Source organism: Hemitrygon akajei, chromosome 6 (genome assembly GCF_048418815.1).
Source record: "Hemitrygon akajei chromosome 6, sHemAka1.3, whole genome shotgun sequence".
Taxonomy (NCBI): Eukaryota; Metazoa; Chordata; class Chondrichthyes; order Myliobatiformes; family Dasyatidae; genus Hemitrygon; species Hemitrygon akajei.
The window spans coordinates 14,943,341-14,970,508 of record NC_133129.1 but is presented as its reverse complement, the minus strand read 5'-3'; the positions used below and the strand labels follow the sequence as shown (position 1 = coordinate 14,970,508).

Genomic DNA, 27,168 nt, shown 5'->3' with positions numbered 1-27,168 from the left:
CAGTGGTGTGCAGAGGACTTCTGAATGCACAGGTCGAATCTTGAAGTGGATAGGCTACAGTAGCAGACCATAATGGGTTCCACTCATGTACCTAATGAAGTGGCTACTGAGTGTATATTGCATGATATTTAATAAAGGAATAACATTAAACCTTTGCACTGTAGACAAAAAACTCACTTGGATTCATTCACTCCAGCGATTTCCTGATTAAAAAGCAACTACAGAACAAACACCTACCACCAGCAACCATATTTAATTTGTGCTGGAAGTTTCAAAAGCAGCATGATTTTAACAACCCAAGAGAATAACTATAATGTAATTTCAACTGATTCCTCTGAACAACCATGCCATCAAGCTTGAAAGGTTTATGTTAATGGCTGAGAATACAACTGCTGTGTGTGTTTACAAGAGCAAAGAAAGCACAGCACTTCATTGGGCCATGGGGAGCCAATAGAAACAGAATAAGGAAATGCAAAACAAACAGATGCTTGAAAAGGAGGTGTTGAAGGTAGCGCAGGACCTATAAGAAGAAACTAATTAACATCAAAGAATGGCAGATCCATTGGGGATTACAAAGAATTTGGAATTAATAGCTGGGGAAGAACTCACAAGCTATTCCCAAGGATTTTTTTTAAAATCAGAGCTCAAGAGCTCAAGTCTAAAGTCTAAAGCTTTACGACAGCTGTAAAGTGCAGGCACAACAAATTACTATAGTTACAAAATTAAATAGTTCAAAAGAGGAATAGCAAGGTAGTGTTCATCGGTTCAGAAATCTGATGAAGAGGGGAAGCAGCTGTTCCTCAGAGAGGGTGGGTACTCAGGCTCCTGTGCCTCCTCCCTGATGTATTAATGAGAATTATAAAATTAGTTAGCTCCATTATGGGCACTAGCCTCCATAGTATCCAAAACATCTTCAAGGAGCAGTGCCTCAGAAAAGCCACTTCCATCAGCAAGACCCCCAGCACCCAGGACATACCCTATTCTCATTATATACATGTAATTCAGTTTTTTTTCCTCTATATTTGCCATGTTCTGCATTGTACTGGTGCCACAAAGTTAACAAATTTCACAACATATACCAGTGACATTAAATCTGAATTTGGATGGCAAGGGTCCTTAATGATAGATGCTACCTTCTTGAGGCACCATCTTTTGAAGTTGTCTTCAAAAGGCTTGTGCCCATGATGGAGCTGGCTGAGTCTTCACTCCTCTGAAGCCTCTTAATACTGTGAACTGGCATTTCCATACCAAATTGTGATGCAACCAATCAGAATGCTCACCAGGGTACATCTGTAAACTTTGCTAGAGTCTTTTGTAACACACCAAATCTGCATCATTATGGTGGGTCCAGGATAGGTCCTCTGAGACGCTGAATTTCAATGTACAGGACCGAGAGCAATGAAAGAGTGGTATTCTCATCAGAATTTGGCAAATTTGTTGAATTATTGGACTATGTCTTGAGCAATATTGTGGGAACAAAAGGGCAGGTAATAGTATTTGTTCCTTTTCATGCCATGCACATTGAGTGGCACCCTGGACGTTTCTTTAGCATTTTGTCTGTTTTTGCTGAGTTGCTAGTTCATACTCAACCCAGCACAGAAAGAGCCGGCCAGATTCAAACCTGGGACTACTCGCTTCGAAGTCCATGTGGATGCCACTACACCACTGGTTGGCTAGGTAATAGTAGGGAGTAATAAATAATGATGCATATTACAACAAAACTGATACTGTAAAACTAGAGATGAATAGTGAAAAGTATCCACAGAAATGAACATACAAGAACCAAAACATACATATGAGAGGACAAAGCACTTCTCAACAAATAAACCTGCATAATCTTGAGGCAAGATATAACAAAGTTAAAAGGATTTGTGTGCAAGTGAAAAACAGGCATAAAAGAAACAAAGAGATCCTGAGGAAGAATAAAATAACCAATAGGCAATAAAATGCAAAACAAAATGGAAAGTTTTATTAGAAAATGCCTGAATTATACCTACAAAGCTTCTCCCCTAAATTCTGCAGATAAACAAAATACAGAATGTATGAATGAAATAGTTGTTGTCTGATCCACTAAATTCCTCCAGCATCTTGTGAGTTGTTCCAGATTTCCAGCATCTGCAGATTTTCTCTTGTTTTACAAGGCCTGAATTTTATTTACTCAGAGATACAGTGTGGCCCTTCGAGCCACACTGCACAGCAACCAGCTGATTTAACCCAAGCCTATTCATGGGACGATTTAAAGTGATCAATTAACCTACTAACCGGTAGATCTTTGGACGGTGGAAAAAAACAGAGCAACTGAAGGAAACCCACGCAGTCACAAGGAGACGTACGGTGTTGGGAATTGAACCCTGATTGCCTGCACTGTGAAGTGCTGTGCCAAACACTACGCTACCATGCCACCCTCATAATAACATAAAAGGACATTGCTGTTGTTTAATCATCATCTTCATTTATTTGGAAAGGAATTCTCCAGACTGAATTTGATTTCATATTTTTTGCGATTATGATAGAAAGGATAAAACTTAATGCCAAATGACCTAATTCTGTGCCCATGTCTTTTGGTCTTGTATAACTGTTTATCTAGTATATACTGGTAAAGCTCAACTCCAATGTCATAAATTTGTAGAATTGCAAAGACAATTATTAATCAATTTATCTGAACTGGACTGGAATTGTGTTGAGTTAATGGAATTCATAATCAAAGCCAGTATGACTGAGTACTTGCAGAGAAGTTTATGCTCATTGGAGAGCCAACATGGATTATTAAATTCATGGGGTCGCACAGTAGCAGAGAGGCCAGCCTAATGCTACACAGTGCCAGCAATCATGATCAGAGCTCAATACCCGTCATCACAAGATTTCCTGGTGGTGGCTGATGGAGTAGCACCAATCTCCCATTGCTCCAACTCTAATTATCTTACTATTTCCAACCTGTCTTGAAACTTCCTTTTTAAGTGTGATATTTTTTCATTATGGCTACATCAAGGGGTGGCAGAGGTACTAAAAAGGATGATCCCCCTGCTTCTTTGGATTCTATTATGGATTTGCTGCAAAGTCATACATGAGAAGCCTCTGAGAAGTTTCAACAATTCAGTTCTGAATTTAAACAAATAGATGGTAAATTGGATTCTATTCGGCAAACTCTTAATGAACACGATAAACATATGTAAAATAATGAAGCAATGTTGGCGTCTCTGGAAACGGAAGTGGATGAACTGCAAAAGCTTTGTGAAAAGCAATCAAAGTCTAACGAAAAGTTAAGACAGAAGATTATCAACATAGAAAATAGAAGTAGAAGGAACAACCTACGGGTTCTGGGTCTCGAAGAATTAATTGAAAGTAATCATCCTATGGAATTTTTTGCAAACTTTCTGCAAGAATTATTTCCGGAAATTCTGGTGTCTTTGCCTTTGATTGATCGAGCTCACAGGTCCCCTGTGTTTAGATCTCCTAACAGAGATAGACCAAGATCCGTAATAATCCATAATAATCCGTAATAAAAAGTTCAAAGAAGTTATGTCCGAATTTTTTAACAAGGGTTTTAAACACTCCCTTCGTTATCCAGCTCGTCTCAGAATCACACTTAAAAACAGTTCTTTCCAATGGTTTTGGTCGATTGCTGAAACACAAAGGTTTTTAAAATCCGAAGGCTAGCTGCTTAGTTTGTCTTTACATGAAAACACAAGATTAAATGAGAAACTTTTAATTCACAAATCTTGAAAGGGCATGATTCGTTATAGGGTGGAATATTAAGATTCTCAAAGACTATTTGCTTGAGGTTATGCAGGAATGTGCTAAGTTTAAACAAGCTTTGTTGGAATTTTTCTATCAAGGGTTAACCCGTCCCTTGGCTACCTAGTTTGACTGAGAATCTCATTAAAGATGGACCCTTCAAATGCTTTCATTTGAATGCTGAAGCATAAAGATTTTTTTTTAAATTTGAAAGCTAACTGCTTAGCCTGTTTTTTCATGAAGATATAATATTAAACGTTTAATGTCTTTCTGTATGAATAATGGTATGTTTTACTTTTGGTAAACCATTGTAACTAATTTCCTTTTGTATTTTTTTTAATACTGAATTTTTGATATACGAGAATTGAATTTCTTGTTTGGATATTGTTTAGTCTAGGTTGGAATATAAACAACCTGAAACTAATTGCAGCGATCACCAGGTTTTTCTGGGGGGGGGGGGGGGGTAGTTGTAGATGCTGGCTTTCTATTGGTCGATATTCTTTCTTTGGGAGGTGGGATGGTTTTTTTCTCAGAAGCTGTTTTTGAATTTTGTTTCAGCCAACTTGTTGCTTGGTTACCATTTCTCAAGGTTTATGGACTGGTTTTAACTTGCATTTTAACCCTTCCTTTAAATTATTCTAAAAATGGACCAAACTATTAATCTACTCAGTTTTAAAGTGAAAGGTTAAATCACCCTGTCAAACGTAATAAGATTTTTGCTTATATTAGGAAATTTAAGATCCCTATTAGTTTCTTTTTTAAAAACAAGAAACTCACATACGCAAATGTGATAATCTATGTTTTTTAGCCGTTGGAACAGACTTTGTTTTCATTCGTCTTTTCAGGCCTAATCTAGAGGAGTTTCGATTCTTATAGATAATACACTTTCCTTTGTCCAACATAAAGTAGTGTCTGACACTAATGGACGTTTTGTTATAGTTTCAGGAAAACCAGATAATAAATTAATAGTATTTGCCAATGTGTATGCCTCCAATGTAGATGATCCAGGATTCTTTGAGTGTTTTTTTTTTCATTTCTACCGGATCTTCTACCAGATCTTTATTCTTTGGTGATGGGAGGAGATTTTAACTGCTGGCTAGACCCAATTTTAGACTGATTATCTTCTAAACCAGCATCTCTTAACAAATCAGCTTTGTTTATTCAATCTTTTTTATTGAAATGTGGTATTGTTGATGTTTGGCATTTCCTACATCCTTTAGATAGGGGATACTCATTTTTTCCCCCCCATGTACATATTCCAGAATTGATTTTTTTAATTGATAGTCAAATTATTTCATCAGTTCGTTCCTGTGACTATGAAGAGATTGCTGTTTCAGATCATGCTCCTGTATTTCTATCTTTAAATTTCGCATTTCAATACAACTTTGTTATCTGATAAGGAATTTTTAAAATTTCTAGATAGGCATATTATTTTGTTTTTGGAAGAGAATAAAAAGGAAGAGACTTCTAATCTTACTGTATGGGATACTTTCAAGGCCTATATTAGAGAACAAATTATTTCTTATACTGCAAGCGTTAAGAATAAAGCTAATAAAGAAAGAATAGAATTAGCCAATCAATTGAAACAATCAGATCAAAAATATGCTATAGCTCCAGATCCTGTTTTATATCAAAGACCTGCTGAAGTTAAAACTAAATATGATCTTCTGTTAACATATCCAATTGAAACTCAACTTCTTAAAGATGAAACTCAATTTTACATTCACGGAGATAAATCAGACAAAGTATTGGCCAACCAATTAAAAACTTCTGTAGTTAAACGACAAATTAAAGAACTTTGAAAAACTAATCGTGATAGGACAACTGATCACTCTGAAATAAATGATACCTTTAGAGACTTCTATTCTAAACTTTATAGTTCTGATTCCCCTAAAGATAATACTGTAATGAATAATTTTCTAGATCAATTAAATATTCCTGCACTATCTGCAGATAATTGTAAACAGATGAATCAACCCATTTCTCATGAGGAAATTGCCAGAGCTAAACGTTCACTACATTCAGGGAAGGCTCCGGGTCCAGATGGATTTTCTGGAGAATTTTATAAGGCTTTTTCTTCATTAATTATACCCCAGTTGCACTTAAGTCTTTTTGGATTCTTTCAAATTGGGTAGCTTGCCTCAATCATTCTATGAAGCCTCTATTCAGCTTATCCTAAAGAAGACCCAACTGAGCACTCTTCATATAGGCCAATTTCATTACTCAACGTTGATACTAAAATCCTTTCTAAAGTTCTGGCTCGTAGGATTGAAAATATTCTACCTTCTATTATTTCTGATGATCAGACTGGATTTATTAAAAACCGACATTCCCATTTTAATATATGCCATCTATTAAATGTTATTTACTCTCCCTCCCAGGAGATGTCGGAATGTGTGATATCCTTAGATGCTGAGAAGGCCTTTGATCAGGTTGAATGGAATTATTTATTTAAAACCTCAGAAAAATTTAATTTTGGACCAGATTTTATTCAATGGATTAAATTACTTTATCTATCTTCTTCTGCCGGGGTTGCTACTAATTTTCAAAATTCCAAACTATTTAAACTTCATCGCGGAACTAGACAAGGCTGTCCGTTGAGCCCTTTGCTCTTTGATCTAGCTTTAGAACCTCTTGCCATTGCTTTTCAAGAATCTGATGATATCAGTGGTATTTTAAGGAGCGTATTACTCACAAAATTTCAATTTACGCTGATACATTGCTGCTCATCTCTAATGCTGAGACCTCTTTACCTTGCGTACTTTCTTTACTCTCCCGTTTTAGCCAGTCCTCAGGATATAAATTGAACCTACTTAAGAGTGAGTTATTTCCTTTAAATAATTAGGTATCAATTAATACTAATCTCCCTTTTTAAAGTTGTAAGGAATCAATTTACTTACTTGGGTGTAACAGTTACTAAGAATTACAAACACCTATTTAAAGAAAACTTTCTTACTTTATTGAATCATGTAAAAAGAATATCATTAAATTGGTCACCCCTTTCAATATCGTTGATTGGACGAATTAATTCTATTAAAATGAATATTCTACCTAAATTTATATATCCTTTTCAGGCTTGACCCATTTTTATTCCTAAAACCTTTTTTGACTCTCTTGATTCTATTTTATCCTCTTATACATGGAAAAATAAACATTCTCGTTTAAATAAAATTCATTTTCAAAAATCTAAAAAGTCTTGAGGTTTAACCTTTTAGGTTTTATTAATGGGCAGTTAATATACGATATCTTACATTTTAGCTATATTATATTAATCATGTAGACTGTCCAGTATGGGTTACTTTAGAAACTAACTCTGTTGATAAATTTTCTATTATTTCTCTTCTTGGATCCTCACTTCCTTTATCTGTAAGTAAACCAACTGATAATTTAATAGTTAAACATACTCTGAGGATCTGGATACAATTTAGAAAACACTTCGGTTTATTGAGATTTTCCCTTTCAAGTCCCAATTATTCTAATTTTCTTTTAAACCCTCCAAGACTGATTTAGTTTTTGAAGAATGGGACAGGTTGGGTATTAAATGTTTTTGGGATCTGTTTGCTGGAAGAAACCTCTTCTCATTTGAGCTATTGTCAGCTAGATATAGTTTACCCAAAACTCACTTTTTTAGATATTTACAAATCAGAGACTTTTTAAGATTTCAATTATGTACATTCCCTATAAGCTCAGATAAGAACTTACTAGACGTAATTTTTAGTTTGACCCCTTTTCATAATGGTTCAATATCTAATATTTATGATATGTTACTGGAGACGAGGAATGTTCCTTCAGACAAAATTCAGAATCTCTGGGAACAAGATTTGAAGACATCAGTATCTGAGGAAACTTGGAATGAAATTTTTAAACTGGTTAATATTTCAATCACTATGTGCACGTCATTCCCTCATACAATTTAAGGTGGTACATTGAGCTCATATGACTAAGGATATATCTCCCTACTGTGACAGATGTAATAATGCAGAAGCATCATTAATTCCTATGTTTTAGACTTGTCCAAATCTTGAAAAATATTGGAAGGAAGTTTTTCAAACATTTCCCTTACTTGTTAAAGTCAGTTTTAAGCCTAACCCTCTGATGGCCCTATCTGGTATTGTTGCAGGACAAGATATTAAGCTGAAGGCATCTGATTTACATATCTTGGCCTTTAGCTCTCTTATGGCTAGGAGGATGCTTTTGTTTAAATGGAAAGATGTTTTTCCTCCTACTCATGCTCAATGGTTATGCAACATTACGTCATGTTTAGATTTAGAAAAGATTCGTTGTTCAATTTCTGAATCTCGTCAAGACTTTCAAACATTGTGGGGACCCTTTCTGAATTATTTTCAAAACCTTCAATTTGTTGTTTAAACTCAGATGTTGGCTATTATTAATTTTTATTATATGAGAAGGTATTTTACCCTCTTTTCTCCTTAATGAACAGCTTCGGTCTTGGTTGGGGTTAGATTCTTTTTTTTGTAATAAATTAGTATAGTTCAATATAACTATTGATTGACTTATATGAATACGGAGTACAGGTTTCCCCTGCTATCCGAAGGTAGAGTGTTCCAATGAAACCGTTTGTAAGCCGAAATGGCGTAAAGCAAAGAAGCAGTTACCATTACAGGTGTCCCCATTTTTCGAACATTTGCTTTACGACTCCTCGCTATTACGAAAGACCTACATTACCTGTTTTCGCTAACAGAAGGTGTTTTCACTGTTATGAAAAAAGGCAGCGCGGAATAAAAGGCAGCGCGCAATAAAAGGTAGCGCACAAAAAAAGGCAGCGCGCACCCCAAGCAGCCAAGCTCCTCCCCCGGAACTGCATTCCAGCCGGCATTGCTTAAATATGTGTCTGTAAGCATCTGTGCTTTATGTCGATTTATTTTGTGCATCCGTTAGCAAGATGAGTTCTAAGGTATCGGAAAAGCCTAAAAGAGCGCGTAAGGGTGCTACACAGTGTAACACTAGACATAATTAAGCGTTTCGATTTTGGTGAACGAAGGAAGGACATAGTGAATTTGGCTAAGGGTTTGTGGAAGTTGATGAAGATGATGTTGAAGAGGTTTTGTCATCCCATGACCAAGAACTGACAGATGAAGAGCTGTTGAAGAGGAAAGGATAACAATTGAAACCGAACGCAGTAGCGAACAGCCCGAAAGTGGAGTCGTTCAGGAACTGAACGTGAAGCAATTGTGTGAAATTTTTGCTGCGATTGGCAACGCTGCAATGATTGCAGGAAAATATGACTTTAATTTTGAAAGGGTATGTAGGTTTAGGGCATATTTGCAGAATGGTTTGAGTGCTTACCAAGAACTGTATGATAGAAAAATGCGCGAGGCTAAGCAGTCAAGCATACTGTCGTTTTTCAAAGCCTTCCATATCAGCCACAGCAGACGACGAAACTCAACCTTCGACATTGAGGCAGGCAGATATAGAAGAAGGTGACCTGCTTGCCCTGATGGAAACAGACGACGATGAGATGACACCCCAGTCTCCCATCACTCCAACCTCCGATGTCTCAGCCTAACACACCATCATCAGTGTGCTCACTGTCTTCCCGATTCTGGCAAGTGAAACTACACTGGATGTACGTTATTTCTACTTTATATAGGCTGTGTATTTTTATGTGTTATTTGGTATCATTTGGCAGCTTCATAGCTTAAAGATTACTGGAAAGAGTGTTTCTGCTGAGAGCGCTTGCGCCGTGTGTTTCTGCCAAGAGTGCTTGCGCCGACTGTTTCTGCCACGAGTGTGACCAAGAGCGCTTGCGCTGAGTCTTTCTGTTGAGAGCACTTGCGTGAGATTTTCGCTACGGTGGACATTGCTGAAATAATTACTTTATATAGGCTGTGTATTTATCAGATCATTCCTGCTTTTACTATTTGTTCCTGTTATTTTAGGTTTTATGAGTTATTTGGCATGACTTGGTAGGTTATCTTTTGGGTCTGGGAATGCTCACAAATTTTTCCCATATAAATAAATGGTAATTGCTTCTTCACTTTACGACATTCTGGCTTACAAACCATTTCATGGGAACGCTCTACCTTCGAATAGTGGGGGAAACCTGTAATTTATATGGGAAAAATTTGAGCTTTCTCAGACCCAAAAAATAACCTACCAAATCATGACAAATAACACATAAAACCTAAAATAACACTAACATATAGTAAAAGCAGGAATGATATGATAAATATACAGCCTATATAAAGTAGAAATATTGGATGTATGGTGTAGTTTCACTTATCAAAATCGGGAAGACAGCAAGCCAAAATCGATTTGCAGAGAGAAAAAAAGATCGACATGTACACGCATGTGCATGTACACACCTACGCACGTACACACATACATACGTACACGTACACACACATACACGCATGCACAAGGCTTCACGGTCATGGTAGTCTTTCTCCGGGTAAACACACATATAAAGTGGGTGTCTTTTTTTTGTAAAAGTGAACATCCTCTTTGGTTAGCGAAAACAGATTCTAACGTAGGTCTTTCTTAACAGTGAGCTGTCGTAAAGCGAACGTTCGAAAAACGGGGGCTACCTGTAATGTGATTGTTATTATGAACAGATATAATGTAATTGGTAGTTTTTTTAAAAAGCTTTTTTGACCTTTTATATACACTTTCTTGTACTCTATTCTTCTATACAGAAACTAATAAAAACATTGGAAAACAAGAATACACGTCATCACTGCCTGTAAGGAGTTTGTACGTTCTTTGTCATGAGCAATATTGCCAGAAGAGGACAGCTAATAGTAGACAAAGTGATAAGTAATGACCCAGAATTAATTGATAATAATGCTGAGGTGCTATTCAAAAGCAACCAAAATGAACAACTGAAATGCACTGGTTAAATGGCACTTACCACTGCCACTATGCTCTGGTGGTCAAAGAAATGAACATTTAGGGTGGTTGACATGTCATCAGTCAAACAGGCTGGTTGGTTCTGGATGGCATTAAACTATGAAACAGAGAGCTATTAAAGCTGCCCTGATTCAGGTAAGTGCAGACCTGAACCTGTGCAAATGCTCCTGACCTGTGGAAATATTCTTTAGGGTAGCAAGTCACTTGAGCTCTGAACAGCTCTTGTAACCACAGTATTTATGTAACTGATCCAACTGAATTACTGGATAATGGTGATCTACATGATGTCGATGGTGGAGACTCAACTATGAAAATTAAGGGTGGTGTTTAGAATTGAAAATGGTTATGATTTGCCAATTAAGAGCCTTTGGGTTGTCTGGACAGCCACTGAGATTAATGCAGACATGTGCTATCACCAAAAAGGGAAAAAAATGTTTTACCACTTCAGTTTTTTTTTCTCTGGTAAAAATAAACATGCATCAGATGGAAGTAGTGCAGATACTCAGGAAAATGATGCTCCTGTCTACATCAATGGTATCAAAGTTTAGAGGTTTGACAGCATCAAGTTCCAAGGTGTGAACATCACCAATAGCCTATTCTGCTCTAACCACACTGATGCCACAGCCAAGAAAGCTCAACAACCCCTCTGCTTCCTCAGGACGCTGAAGAAATCTGGCATGTCTGCATTGACTCTCCACAAGTTTTAAATCGATGTACCATAGAAAGCATTATGTCTGGATGCAATATAACTTTACTCTGCATGTGACCACAAGAAATTGCAGAGAGTTGTAGACACAGCTCAGCACATCACAGGAACTAGCCTCTCCTTTGTGGACTCAGTCTACACTTCTCGCCAACATAATCAAAGACCTCAGCTATTCTGGACATTCTCTTATCTCCCCCCTCCCATCAGGCAGAAAATACAAAAGCCTGAAAACATGCACCACCAGGCTCAAGGACAGTTTCTATACCACTGTTACCAGTCTCTCAAACAGACCTCCTACACAATAAGATGGACTTTCGGCCTAAATCTACCTTGTAACGATCTTGCACTTTAACATTTACCTGCACTGCTCTATTTTTGGTAGCTTTTACACTTTATTCTCTATTATTACTGTTTTACCTTATTATAACGCAATGCACTATGTATTGACTTGATCTGTATAAAAACATATGCAAGACAAGCTTCCCATTGTATTTTAGTATATGAGAATAATAAACCAATTTTTAAAGCAAAATTACAAAACCAAATAATTACCAGAGCCTTAAACAGCATACATCTCAAAGCATGTGTAAAGGTTAACAAAATCAGCAAAGAGGAGATGCAGAAGATGTGGGATGAATTCAAATGGTTTAATAAAAAGGCAACACATCTACAAATGGGTTAAAAAGCCTGAGTGAAGTCCAATTTATAATTGCTTGTGCAAGACAGTGTCAAATTTACAAATGGATGGTGCTGGCAAAGCACATCAGAAAGAGATAGCTCATGATTTTCTGTCTGCTGAATATATCAGAGATTTCCTGACGTGCATTCTCAAGTGGAGATATGCCCAACTGAAAGCATGCCTTTCTATAAATTAATTAACGAATCAACAAAAAAAGTGTCAGTCCTGACAGAACACTTCTTTGAAAAAAACTGTTGCTAACAAAATTTAGCCTAAATTGGGAAAGGTAAAGCAAATGGAGATGGGATTAGCCTGAGAGCAAAATATTTGAATAACCTGACAAAGAAAGTGTTTTGCAGTTGGATGCACAACCACTGGGGAAAACTATGATAAAAATATCAGTTTAAATTGCTTATCTGTAAGGCATTTTGAAGCTAACTAGAACACTAAAGCAAAATGAGACTGGGACGATTACAAGCTAGGCATGACGGCATTCTGAAACAATGATGAAGAAATCATTTTGTTTAAAGACCATTCAAATTTATGGCTTTACATTACAGACAATCTAGATATCCAGAATGGCATGGGTGATTATGCCAACAAGTACGCAATCCATAGCGAATAGTGCCATGATGTGTGCAATGTTTGATGACAGCATCAAACCACCTCGTCTGGCACCAACAATCATTCCATGGTCAAAGTCACTTAGATCACATTTCTTCCCCATTCTTATGTTTGGTTTGAACAAGAAATTAACCTCTTAATCATGTCTGCATGCTTTTTGCATTGAGTAACTACATGATTGACTGATTAGATATTTGCATTAAGGAGCAGTTGAAAAGGTGCATCTATAAAGTGGCTACTGAATGTATATGCCTCTACCACAGATCCCAGCATTGTGTTCCATACACTTACCATTCAGTGTAAAAATTGGAATTGGGAAATGCATTGCTTGAGTGGTGAAGGCAGAGGGCTTTACTGTATTTAAGTAATATCTAGAGCGTGTACTTAGATCACCTAGGCATGGAATGTCTTGGGTCAAGTGCTGCATAATAGTATACAGAACAGTACAGCCTGAGCTTTGGAGTTAAGGACCTATTCCTGTGTATATGATTCCTGACCAAGTTTATTAAAAAGTTTCTGTTCTCAATTAGATAATTCCCATTTAAAAGTAAAATTTAATGATTTTTATTTTTCTCTACAGACATCACAGCCAAGGCCAATAATTATTGCCTCATTCCCAACTTGCTGATGTGGTGGTCTGCCTTGAAACTCTAGTGACATCTATGTCTATGTGCAGCACCACCTGGTGATAATTCAAGCATAGACTGATAAACAGCAAGTAACATGTACACCACATCCTGTAACAATGAGAGTTTCACCACCTGTCAGTAGTGTTACCATGGCAAAATGCTTGACAATCAGTAATCAGTGCTGGTCTAGACTCAACTAGACCAGAGCAACACACATAAAATACTGGAGGAACTCATCAGTTTAGGCCGCATCTCTGGAAATGAATAAACTGTTGACATTTTGGGCTGAGACCCTTGATCAGGACTGGATTTCCAGCATCTATAGAAGCTCTTGTGTTAACGCAACTAGACCAGCCAGAAAAGGCAAAAAGTAGTAAGAATGACACAACTGATACATGAACATCCTGGACAAACACACTGACAAAGTCAGATGCTGGGTATCTTGAGGTAAAGGACTTTCCTCATACCGTTTACAAACTTCATATCAAGAGTATGATGAAAATACTCTTCACATGACTAAACACTTGCAGCTCCAGCTATATTCAAGAAGCTTACACCATCCAGGACCAAGTAGCTAACTTGAATGATATCTGCTCTACTGCCACAGATATTTGCCCCTTCTACTAGGGCACACAACGGCTACATAATGCATCTTCATTGAAATACAAAGTTACAGCCTTTGGCATCTAAAACTGATACAATCATACCCATGTTGATATAACAGGTCGACAGAACAGGTATTGATGTTGGGATGATACACAGGGCTAGAAAGCTCCCCACAGCAATGTCTTAGGGCTGCAATCCTAATCTAGCAACAAACACAACCATCTTCCTCAAGACGCACAACTCCAGTTCGTGGAATACTTTCCCCTTCATACCCATTGACTCCTGCTTTACTGGGGCTCTTCAATACCATGTTTAACAACACATCACTAATTAGAATTAAAGTTGTAGTTTAACCTACCTTATTTTTTGCAGCAAGGTACGAAATGGTCGAAATAGGTCGGACATATCCTCTGGCTTACGTTCTAAATTCAAAGGCCCCTCAGGGAAAACCAATAAACCACTTCAAAATATTTTGGGAGAGAAGAATGATAATTATAATTTAAAGAACACTCCAAAATGTCATATTGTACCTAAACAATACAATAAATTTATATTTCCAACACATTTTTCCTATAATTAAATGTATAATATTCAAGTATGGACTGATTAAGGCAAGTATCATCTGCCACATCCTGCAACAATGCAGAGTTAACCACCTGTCAGATATTACCTTAGCCAAATGCTGACAATCAAGAGTAAATCTGAATGAATGTCACATTTTATTAAACAAGTTAATTCTTGTGGGGCTTGGGGAGGATACTAAGCTTACTTGACTTTAATTTAGGTGCTTTTTTGTTAATTCTCTTCCTTTGTAGCATATTGTTATTGTATGCTTAATTTTGCACTGTATTAATGTTCCTCATTGGGATTTGGGGTTTTTAATTTGTAAAATGTTTTGAAAAACTAATTTTAAAAAACTAATTAAAAAAAACAAGTTAATTCTACCAATTAATACTTCCCACACATTTTTCCGATAATACATTCAACTGGAAGCAAAAAAATACTGAACAATCTGGTTATGCAAATAAATTTGAACAAGAATTTGGTGTCATGTTTAATTCACTCTAATTGTTCAAATAGCAGAAGATCTTCAAATAGATGGATACTGATAACCTTGAAAATCTAGGCACAGCAATTTAAAATACAAATGTTAATATAAAATGCTTAAGCTGCAAACCATATTCAATTATATTCCTTATCATTAGTTGATTTACAGATATGATTTCTGTATAAAAATCAAAATTTTGCCTACACATTTATAGGCCATGTTCAGACACTTGGTCTGGACATAACATTTCATGCACAGATATTTATGAATATGCATCGCACATGTTGGCAGAGATGCCATGTACATTATTAGCATTACTGCTTAAAGGATTGGAGCTGTTTGTTATCAACTATTTTCTTGATTGGGCACCTTAAACTCTTCACCTTAGGGTGCCCAATGAACAACTCTGGTTTAACTCCGAGTAGTCACCCTTGTCATTTTGTCCCAATATTAGGGACAAATTATCCAACAAAACTGGTGCTGGAAGAAATTCAAGCCTCATCAGAACTGCTGTTCATAAAACATTACACATGACTCAGCAGATTTAGTTTCACTTTTCCCAATCACCTCAATTCCGCTCAAGTTCCACAAAAAAATGAATCTAGTAAATTGTACTGTTCAACAAACGAGAAACTTCACAGATCATTAAAGAAACAGGCAATTTGTAACTAAGCAATCAGTTTTTGGAGGATTTGTTTAGCTCAGCCTGACCCCATCTCTAATTAATGTCAAAAGGGGCAATAAACACATCATGAGTAGACACACAGTGTCTTAACTGTCCACGACTGAGGGCATTCTTAGCTCAAGGGAATCAGGAAGATCTACAAACTGATTCAAAGACCCACTATATATTGGGAAGATTCAATCCAATATCTTCCCTCTCCCTAACATCTGAATTCACTCCTTCTGCTACAAAATTGAACTTCAGGCAATCAGTATTACAAATGATTGGAGACAGAATACAAACATACTTGTTGAATACCAATCAACTTGGTCACCATTGTTTTAGTCATCTAAATCTCATTGAAACTTACGAAATATTGAAAGGACTACATTGGGTGGATGTGGAGGAGATGTTTCCTATGGTGGAGGTGTCCAGAACTAGAGGACACAGCCTCAAAATTGAGGGGTGACCTTTTAGAACAGAAGGAGGAATTTTTTTTGCCAGAGATTAGTGAATTTGTGGAATGCTCTGCCACGGACTGCGGTGGAGGCCAAGTCCGTGGGTATACTTAAGACGGAAGTGATTGTTTCCTGATCAGTCAGGGCAAAGGAATGGCAAGAAGGCAGGTGTATGGGGTTGAGTGGGATCTGGGATCAGCCATGATGGAATGGTGAAGCAGAATGATGGGCTGAATGGCCTAATTCTGCTCCTGTGTCTCATGGTCTAAAAATGTTACTAGGCATCAGGTCATGCTCACAAGTTCCAAATGGTAAACTTAACAGAAGTACATAATACATAATATAGTCCTCACCATGTCAAGTTTCAGAGTAGGGCTCCTCAGCACACTTATTATAACAAGTACAATCCACTTGGCAAGTCACAAAATCCAGACACAAAACATTTGGGTTGTCAATTTTCTATCAGGGTACTTTCAGAAAATATTAGCTACACTGGGTGTTCATAAGGAAATATACAAAATGTACTTGACTGATGACAAGTGAGATACAAAGGGATCTGAACGCTCCCTGCAACACAGCTAGAATTCAAACACTGCCAGCTGGGTATGTGTTAAGGCAGCTGAGCTTTCACTGAATGGATTTCATTATTAATCAGTGGTTTAGTTCTGTGCTTAATGAAATCAGAATTTGGCTACAACAGGAGAAGCAATCACTGAAGAACAAAATATAGTATCACATGCATGCTGATTCATGCCTTTTTTAAATGCAGAAGTGCAAAATGGTAACTGTTCTTTAAAAAGAATAGGATTCCAGGATCTGAAACAGAGAAACTTTATGGTATTGCACACCAGAATGGTAACCTGCCAGAACAAATGCTTGGGATTTTCAAAGAGAAAATCTCTTCAACAGCAGGTGGGATGGGATGGACACACAGATTTAAGATAATTGACAAAAAAGGAGAGATTTTAAATAATGCAATGAATTATGGTAAATTGAAATGCGTTGCCCGAAAGGGAACTTTTGAAAGAAAATACACACAAGGGAGGGAAAATTGCAGGACAGATGGAAGATTAGTGGAATGGATCAAAATGGATACCTTCTTCAAAGAGCTGGCAAAGACAGAAATGACTGAAAATGCTCCATTTTTATTGTATTATTCTATCTAGTTCAATTTATGAGTGGTCTTTAGGGCTGAAGTCCAAGATCTACTCTACAATTCTAGCAAAGTTGCAGTAAAAAAAAAAGCAATGTCATCTGGTAATTTAAAACTTCAGTGCTGTGATGAATGCAAAAATATGACTAGCAGAAAGGAATCTTTCTTTGATAGGCAAAGAAAAAGTGCTATTTCATATCAACCTTAATCATTAACTCTTTCTCCAAGTTGAATATTTTCAACATACTGCAAAACATATACACTGTTTGTTTTTATATATTCCCAACTATCTGCTCAAATTCAATTGTATTCAATTCATTTTTGCTACAGTAGATGTTCAAGTTAAATGCATGCTGCTCAAGTTAACTGTTTATCATCTAATTGACATCAGTAGTGGAACACTCTGGTAGAGTGGTGATGGTGGTGAAGGCAGGTACATCACAGACATTTAAGGGACTTCTAGATGGCACAAGGTTTAAAGAAAATGAAGGGCTATGTAGGAAAGAAGGGTTGCATTGTTCTTGGAGTAGATTAAAGGGTCAGCACAACATTTGGGCCAAAAGACCTGTACTGTGCTGTACTAAATTCTATGCTCTACCCATCAGACAACAGTATGGTGTTGTTCAAGTCCGACTTGCATCTTTAATAAACAGGCAAAGAGAAAACAGTTTCAGTAACAGAAACATTTAATATGGTCTTCTTCAGGGACTTTGAGATGTACTATGCAACCTGTAAGCATCTACAACCAAATCGGCGCCCATTATTTCTTTGTACTGAATGTTAAAAGGTACAAAGGGCACAAGTTTTCCTCATTTTCCAAGAGCAGGGCTTTAATTCTTCTGGATGGATTACTTATCTGTGGTCAATTAGTACATGCAAGATAACATCCAAATTCAAACTGCAGTCGCTGAATAAAGAGACCAACTCATTAAAATATTTCAACGTCTAACACGATAGTTTGAAACTTCTGTTGCAGAAGATCTTAATTGCCCAGTTAATCTACTTTCATAATCATGTGATGTGGCTGGTGGGTATCACATTATGCAAATGACTAAATTATAACTTCCCTAATGGATGTGAAACAGCAACAATTAATACTTCATAAGCATAAAAAGTTTTTTTTAAAGAATATTACCTACCAGACAATGGCTAGTCTCGGAATTGTAAACATTAATGCTGGCTCGTAGTCATCAATCAAATCTTGTGTGAGGTATCCAAGCTTTAAGGCCCTGAAGATAAAGACACTGTTAGTTTTTGTCATACAGAATAAAGAGAGCAACCACATAGATTATGCCAATGTATAATAAATGAACAACAAAACAGAAACTACACCAAATCTAACCAAGTAACTCAAGTATTGGGAGTGGCTAATTATTGCCTATTGCGATGGGGCCAGAAGTTTCAGCACAATGTTGATATGTTAACAGAGGGACTATGAAGCACTGTTGCAATTGCTTTTAACTGAAGCATTAAACTGAAGACCCATTTGCCTTTTCAAGTGGGCACAACAGATGCCATGGCTTGAATCTGTAAAAGATGCAAGTAGTTAACCCCCAGGGCCCTGAGCAATAATTATAACTTAATTAGCACCACAGAAATTGCTCATTATCACATTGCTGTATGTGGGAACTGGCTGCTTATAGTTCCCAGTTGTAACGGTGATTATTCTTGTGAAGCATAATCAGGGCTTTGGGGTGACCCAAGACCATGAAATGCATTACCTAAAGACAACATCTTTAAAATTTCATTTAATCCTTCCTTTCTAAAAATTTTAGCTTACTACTTTGGAGACGTTAGCAATTAACGTCCATTGGTCAATCTGCTTACCACAATCCAAAGTGAATCTGGAAGTAGGCTGGTGTCATGACCAATATTTTACTGCCCCTTGAATTGTTACCATTTCTCTTCCAGGGAAAAAAAGTTTTGCTTCGTTATTCGCCTCTTTGCAGTTTGTGTTATTTGACTGTACAGTACCTCAACATTTGATTTTATTATGGTAAACACATTCAAGGCACAAGGTGCTTTAAGCTATCAGATAAGTGAGGCAAGGCTTCACAAAATAACTTTCCCTCCAAAGTTGCTTCAGCCAAACAAATCAATCAACATTGTCAAGTCTGAAAAACTGCAAGGAAACTTTGTTATATATTAAACAAATTGTTTCCATTTCAATTTGTTTCTAATATTGGCACAGATCCCCCATCCCTTCAATAATTGAACAAATTCTCTGTTCAATTTAATTTTGTAATTAACATAGAACAGTTTAGCACAGTACAAGCTCTACAACCCAAGGTATCAAGTTCCATGAATAATCTAACTCACCCCAACCACACAGACCATATCACTTTGTCTTACATTCATGGACCTATCTAAAAGGTTTAATAAATGTCCCTATGATAATAACTCATCCATCACCCCTTTGGTATTAGCCATTGTCACCTTGGGAAAATAATGCTGGCTGTCCACTATCTATGCCTCTCGACCTTATGCACCTCTATCAAACTGCCTCTCACCCTCCTTCCCTCCAATGAGAAAAGCCATAGCTTGCTCAACCTTTCCTTTTAAGATACATTCTTTAATCCAGGCAGCATCTGCTCCTCTAAGCCTCCACAGCCTTCCTATAACAAAGTGACCATAAATGAACTCTGGTTGTGATTTAATCAGACTTTCACAGAACTGCAACATTCATTAAGTGGAAGACAGTTTAGGGGAGATGTCAAAGTTTTTTTTTAAATACAGTACTGTGCAAAAGTCTTAGGCACTATATATATCTAGGGTGCCCATGACTTGCACAGTACTGTAGTAAATTTTATGTATTGTACTGTACAACTGTAGCAAAAAAACAAATTTCATAGGTGAAATTTCATGTCTACTGTGGACTGAAAGTGGAAAGGGGGTAGAGAGTGGAATCATGGTAGGAAAAAGGGGGAAGGGAGAAGTTAAGGAGCGGGAAGCACCAGAGAGACATTCTGTAATGATCAATAAACTAGATGTCTAGAATCAAACGACCTTGCCTGTTGTCTCAGGGCCTGGGTATTTCTACACCTGCCCCGGCACTCCTCCTTTGATTGGAAAGCTGAGCCTACCAGACTTCCTGACTGGGAGACCTCAGTCAGTCTGGACTGGAGGCAGCATCTCCAACACCATCGCACTGAGCATGGGGGCCCCCCAGGGCTGTGTGTTCAGGCCACTGCTGTTCACTCTGCTGACCCACAACTGTGCTGCAACACACAGCTCGAACCACATCATCAAGTTCGCCGATGACACGATTGTGGTGGGTCTCATCAGCAATAACGACAAGTCAGCATACAGAGAGGAGGTGCAGCAGCTAACGGACTGGGGCAGAGCCAACAACCTGTCTCTGAATTTGAACAAAACAAAAAAGATGGTTGTTGACTTCAGGAGGGCACGGAGTGACCACTCTCCGCTGAACATCGACGGCTCCTCTGTTGAGATCGTTAAGAGCACTAAATTTCTTGGTGTTCACCTGGCGGAGAATCTCACCTGGTCCCTCAACACCAGCTCCATAGCAAAGAAAGCCCAGCAGTGTCTCTACTTTCTGCGAAGGCTGAGGAAAGTCCATCTCCCACCCCCCATCCTCATCACATTCTACAGGGGTTGTATTGAGAGCATCCTGAGCAGCCGCATCACTGCCTGGTTCAGAAATCGCACCATCTCAGATGGCAAGACCCTGCAGTGGATAGTGAGGTCAGCTGAGAAGATCATCGGGGTCTCTCTTCCCGCCATTACAGACATTTACACTACACACTGCATCCGCAAAGCAAATAGCATTACGAAGAACCCCACACGCCCCTCATACAAACTCTCCTCCCTCCTGCCGTCTGGGAAAAGGCACCGAAGCATTCGGGCTCTCACGACCAGACTACGTAACAGTTTCTTCCCCCAAGCCATCAGACTCCTCAATACCCAGAGCCTGGACTGACATCACCTTACTGCCCTCTACTGTGCCTATTGTCCTGTTCATTATTTATTGTAATGCCTGCATTGTTTTGTGCACTTTATGCAGTCCTGGGTAGGCTGTAGTCTCGTGTAGTTATTTTTTCGGTGTTGTTTTTACGCAGTTCAGTGCAGTTTTTGTACTGTTTCATGCATCACCATGGTCCTGAAAAACATTGTCTCGTTTTTACTGTGTACTATACCAGCAGTTATGGTTGAAATGACAATAAAAAGCGACTTGACTTGACTTTGCCACCTGTCCCACACCCCTCCCACAAGACTCCAGCCTCACTGTTCCCAACATCCTTTACTTTCACCAGATTTATAGACTCAATCTCCATTCCACATTGACTAATACAGTATTGTGCAAAAGTCTGAGACAGACTACCTATATACATTTGCCCAAGAATTTTACTGTACATAGAGATGAGTGGGTGCCTGGAACACACTGCCTAGGGAAGCTAACACAATAGGGATATGTAAAAGACTCTTAGATAGGCAAATAGATGGATGAAAAATTGAAGATTATGGCTGTGTAGGAGTGAAGATAGATTAATTATGGAATATGTTTACATTGGGTGGGCATATCATAGGCCAAAGGATCTGTTGAATGTGCCACTGTTAATAAAGAATTTTCCCCCTAATTCCTATCTCAACAACTTAAAATTATTTGAATAGTTACATTTATTTAAGATATAAAATAGCATGCTTACACAACATGTAAGATTGGCAATTGTCCCCATCTCACATCAACAAAACTAGTTAGCAATAAGTTGATAAAAAGCGAAGTTCAGGAAGTACCCCAGCTCAGTTCAGTTTTCTTGCGATCTATACAAGTGCTGATAGAGTACAAACAGCACAGACTTCAAATCAAATCAATTCCTTCCCACAAAAAGCAGCTGAATAGCAACTATTGTTTCATACTAGCCCATTGAATCAGAAACTATCAGGAAAATCCCAAGTAGAGCAAACTATTATGGCAAAAATAGTCCAACCACAAACAAGAGAAAATCTGCAGATGCTCAAAATCCAAGCAACACACAAAATGCTGGGATTTCAAAATGTAGGCCAAGCAGCATCTATGGAAAAGAATACAATTGACGATTTGGGCCAAGACCTTTCATCAGGACTGGAGAAGAAAAAAAAGATGAAGAGTCAGTATAAGGTAGGGGGAGGGAAGGAAGAAACACAAGGAGATAGCTGAAACCAGAGAAGGAGAGGGATGAGTAGAGCTGGAAATTGATTGGTGAACGAAATACAGGGCTGGAGAAGAGGAAATCTGATAGGAGAGGACAGAAGGCCATGGAAGAAAGAAAAGGGTGAGCAGCAGCTGAGGAAGGTGATCAGGAGGGAGATCAGTGGAGAGAGACAAATAGACAAGGGAGTCACATAGGGAGCGATCACTGCGGAAAGCAGGGGGGAGGTAGAAGATGTGCTTGGTGGTGGGATCCCGTTGGAGATGTCGGGTTACGGAGCATTATGCGTTGGATGTGGAGGCTGGTGGGATGGTAGATGAGCTCAAGGGGAACCCTACCTCTGATGGGGTTGTGGCAGATGTGTATGAAATGGATGAGATGCATTTGAGGGCAGCATTGATGGTGGAGGAAGGGAAGCCCCTTTCTTTGAAGGATGACGACAATCTCCTTAGTTCTGGAATGAAAAGCCTCGTCCTGAGCGCAGATGCGGTGGAGACGGAGGATTTAAGAGAAGGGAATGGCATATTTTACAAATAACAGGGTGGGAGGAGGTACAGACCAGGTAGCTGTGAAGATCAGTGGGTTTTTTAACAGACATCAGTCAATGAGCTGTCTTCAGAGACACAGACAGATCGAGAAAAGGGAGGGAGGTATCAGAAATGGACCAAGTAAATTTAAGGGCAGGGTGTAAGTTGGAGGCAAAGCTGATATAGCCAATGAGCTCCCCATGGGTGTAGAAAGCAGCACCGATGTAGTCATCAACGTAGCGCAGGAAAAGTTGGAGAGTCATACTAATGTAGGCTTGGAACATACTGTTCCACATAGCCGACAAAAAGGCAGGCATAACTGGGATGTATGCGAGTGCCCAAGGCTATTCCTTTTGTTTGAAGGAAGTAGGAGCAGAGGGAGAAATTATTGAGAGTGAGGACAAGTTCCACCAGACGGAGGAGAGTGTTGGTGGAGGGGAAGTGATTGGGTCTGGTGTCCAGAAAGAAATGGAGAGCTTTGAGTCTTTCCTGATGGGGGATGGAGGTGTACTGGATCTGGACATCCATAGTGAAAATATGATGATGGGGGCAAAGGAACTTGAAATCATTGAAAAGATCAACAGTGTGTGAAGTGTCATGGCTGTAAGTAGAAAGGGACTGAACCAGAGGGGATAAATCAGAGGTGGTATGTAGATACGTTCAATGGGGCAGGAACAAGCAGAAACAATGGGTCTATCTGGACAGGCAGATTAGTGGATCTTGGGCAGCAGGTAGAAACTAGAGGTGCAGGGTGAGGGAACTGAGGTTGGTGGCAGTGGATGGGAGATCCCCAATGTTAGTAAGGTTGGTGAGGGTGAGAGCGCCAATGGCTTGGTATAATTGCAAAAATAGTAGTTATTACTTGAATGCTCTTGTACTTAGACAGATATCTTTCATTTTAAGGACTAAGACTAGAAATATTTCATTGTCACTGCTAGTTTTCCGAACTAATCCTGCTACACAAAAAAAGTATCAGGGGGGGGGGGGGGGGGTCCCACATGGTCACTGATTCAAAGTTAAAATTCACTGGTGACATGTTGTTGAATTGTCACACAAATGGTCTGGTTAAATGGAATGTGAGCAGCACAGGTGCTCCCACTGCAGCCTTTGAGGAGTTCATACATTCTGAATGTTGTTTCCTGTGGGTTCCTCCCACATTCCAAAAAAGTACCAGTTAAATTGTAAGTTGAGAGTGCTGGAAGCAAGGCGACACTTACAAGATGCACATCCTGAACACAAATGATGCATTTTACGATATATTTGGATGTACATGTGACGACTAAAGTTAATCTATTTGAATTTAACCTTTTAAAGAATATCTAATTTGATAGTGAATGTTACCAGCCCAACCAAATGCATAAAATTAGTTAGGCATTTGAAGGTCATGCTATGCCAGGCTACTCTATATCCCTGAAGATACATACTGAATTGTTTCAGGAACGTCTTCTTCCCCTCCACCATGTACAATTAACCCATGTGCGCTAACTCACTTTTTTTTGCTATATATATACTGTTAAGCCCGCAGCCCCCTCCTTTGTGAGAATCGCAAGAGCACTGGGGGGGGGGGGGGGTCAGTGGACCCAGGAAATGGGAGAGAGACGTGCCGGATGCCTCGTTCCCCGGTGATGCAAAATAACGCGACATTGGCCATTGTCTCTTACTAGGTTAAGTGCAAGCCCTCGGGCAAAGTGGGCTGGTTGAGAGAGAGATTGCATCACCCCCAGCCTGATTGACATCTACTACCCTGCGAGTCAAGATAAAAGAGGGGCTGTAGAGACAGCCCCTCAGACGCACCAAAAGACACGCTAGCGATCCCATAATAGCGGGCAGCCATTTGAAGGCAGCCACGTGCGTTTGGTTCCCTTTCTTGGGGACCGGTGGCGGGTACCACAGAAACGATTTTCTTGAACTAACAATGGGGAACCAACTCCCCCGACTCAACGGATTGGCCTCATCAAAAGACCCGGGCAAGTTTCTTTTCTCACAAATCTCTCTCTCTCCAACAAGTGAAAACCCAGCGGTCCCCAAAGTCTGAAGCCTGCAGGAACTGAGTGACTTTTATATTTCCATCGGACAATATATTATCCCCTAGACAAACGATAGAGCTATTTCTTATTGATGATTATTACTATACCCGCGCTTTTAGATTGAGTATTGATGATGTATATTATCTGAATGTTTGTATTAATCTTATTTTTGTGCCCCTTTATAAATAAAGACTTTTAAAAATAGTACCATCAGACTTCAACGGACCTCTCTATCTTTGCTGGTAAGTGACCCAGTTACGGGGTACGTAACAATACATACATACACACATACATATACACATACACACATACAGGGTCTATAAAAAGTAGTCACTCCCTCTTGGAAGTTTTTATTTTTTTATTGTTCTACAACATTGAATGACAGTGGAGTTAATTTGGCATTTTGACACTGATCAACAGGCAAAAGACTTTCATGTCAAAAGTGTAAACAGATCTCTACAAAGTGATCTAGAATAACTACAAATATAAAACACAAAATAATTGATTACATAAGTATTCACCCCCCCCCCTTTAATATGACACACCAAATCATCACTTTTGCAGCAGTCAATTGTTTTCAGAAGTCACATAATTAGTTAAATGGAGATCACCTGTGTGCAGTCAAGGTATTTCAATTGACTGTAGTAAAGATTCACCTGTATCTGGAAGGTCCAACTGCTGGTGAGTCAATATTGTGACAAAAACTACACCATGAAGACAAAAGAACACTCCAAGCAACTCCATTAAAAGGTTATTGAAAACCACAAGTCAGGAGATGGATACAAGAAAATTTTAAGTCACTGAATATCCCTCAAGTCAATCATCAAGAAATGGAAAGAATATACACAACTATAAATCTGCCTGGAGCAGGCCGTCCTCAAAAACTGAGTGACCATGTAAGAAGATGACTAGTGAAGGAGGACACAAAGATCTATGATAACACTGCAGGAGTTACAAGCGTCAGAGGCTGAGATGGGAGAGTCTGCACATAAAGCAACTGTCACCAGGGTGCTTCACCAGTCGCAACTTAATGGGAGAGTAGCAAAGAGAAAGCACTGTTTGAAAAAACTCACATGAAATCTCAGTTCGAGTTTGCCAGAAGCCATGTACAAGATTCTGATGTCAGTTAAAAGAAGGTTCAATAGTCTGATGAAACCAAAATTGAGCTTTCTGGCCATCAGACTAAACACCATGTTTAGCATAATCCAAACATGGCACACCATCATCATCAAAAAAAAAATCACTCCTACTGTGAAGCATGGCAGTGGCTGCATCATGCTGTGGGAATGCTTCACTGACCCAGGCCCTGAAAGGCTTGTGAAGGTAGAGGGTAAAATGAAAGCAACAAAATACAAGGTAATTCTGGAGGAAAACCTCATGCAGTCTGCAAAAGAACTGCAACTCGGGTGAAGATTTATTTTCGAGCAAGACAATGACCCCAAGCATAAAGGCAAAGCTACACAGGAATGACTAACAAACAATACAGTGAATATCCTGGAGTAGCCAAGTCAGAGACCAGACCTCAATCCAATTGAGAATTTGTGACTCGACTTGTAAAGGGCTGTTCACTCACGATCCCCATGCAATCTGACAGAGCTTGAGCAGTTCTGTACAGAACAAGGAAAAATTGCAGAGTAAGACCTTGCCATACAGACTCAAGGCTGTAATTGCTGCCAAAGGTGCTAAATTCTGACTTGACAGGAATGAGTAATTAGGCAATCAATTATTTTGTGTTTTATATTTGTAATTAGCTTAGGTCCCTTTATAGAGATCTGTTTTCATTTTGACACAAGAGCCTTTTTCAGTTTATCAGGAAAAAAACAATAAAACATGAAAACTTCCAAGCAGGGTGAATACTTTTTAAAGACACTGTATATTTGTTACTGTAACTTAGCTTTTTATTATGTACGTATTACAATGTACTGCTGTAAAACAGCAAATTTCATGACATATGCCAGTGATATTAAACCTGATTCTGATAAAATTTGAAACTGCTGTACACTTATGTCCTGGTGGTAGTCTATTCTTTCCCCTCTTTAGACTGCTCTTTGTTCACCCCTTTTCCCTTTGATACCCCTGTCTCATCATAGATTGCTTTCTCACTGATTTGCACTCCTGGATCCTTTAGAAATCTGGCTTCCTTTGTAATTCTGGTTATTTGTTGATGATATCAAAGCTGGGTCTTAAGCCCCAAAACAAATGTTTAAGTCTTGTCATCGATGCAGGATCACCTTGAATCAGTTAGTTCACAAATCAGCTACCCACTTTTGCTTCAAATTGAACTTTTAATGT

At 38.6% G+C, this 27,168-nt stretch overlaps 1 protein-coding gene across 4 annotated transcripts in view; it reads right to left on the bottom strand.

The window, feature by feature from the left end:
* Positions 1 to 27,168, bottom strand: part of zfyve28 (zinc finger, FYVE domain containing 28) — a 177,379-nt gene that overhangs the window by 71,182 nt on the left and 79,029 nt on the right. For all 4 annotated transcript variants that reach the window (XM_073047944.1, XM_073047945.1, XM_073047947.1 and 1 more), the window contains 2 exons: positions 18,312 to 18,401; positions 14,208 to 14,309 (listed from right to left, as the gene is read on the bottom strand). In XM_073047944.1, the coding sequence (XP_072904045.1) occupies positions 14,208 to 14,309; positions 18,312 to 18,401 (192 nt within the window). The remainder of the gene's footprint in view (positions 1 to 14,207; positions 14,310 to 18,311; positions 18,402 to 27,168) is intronic.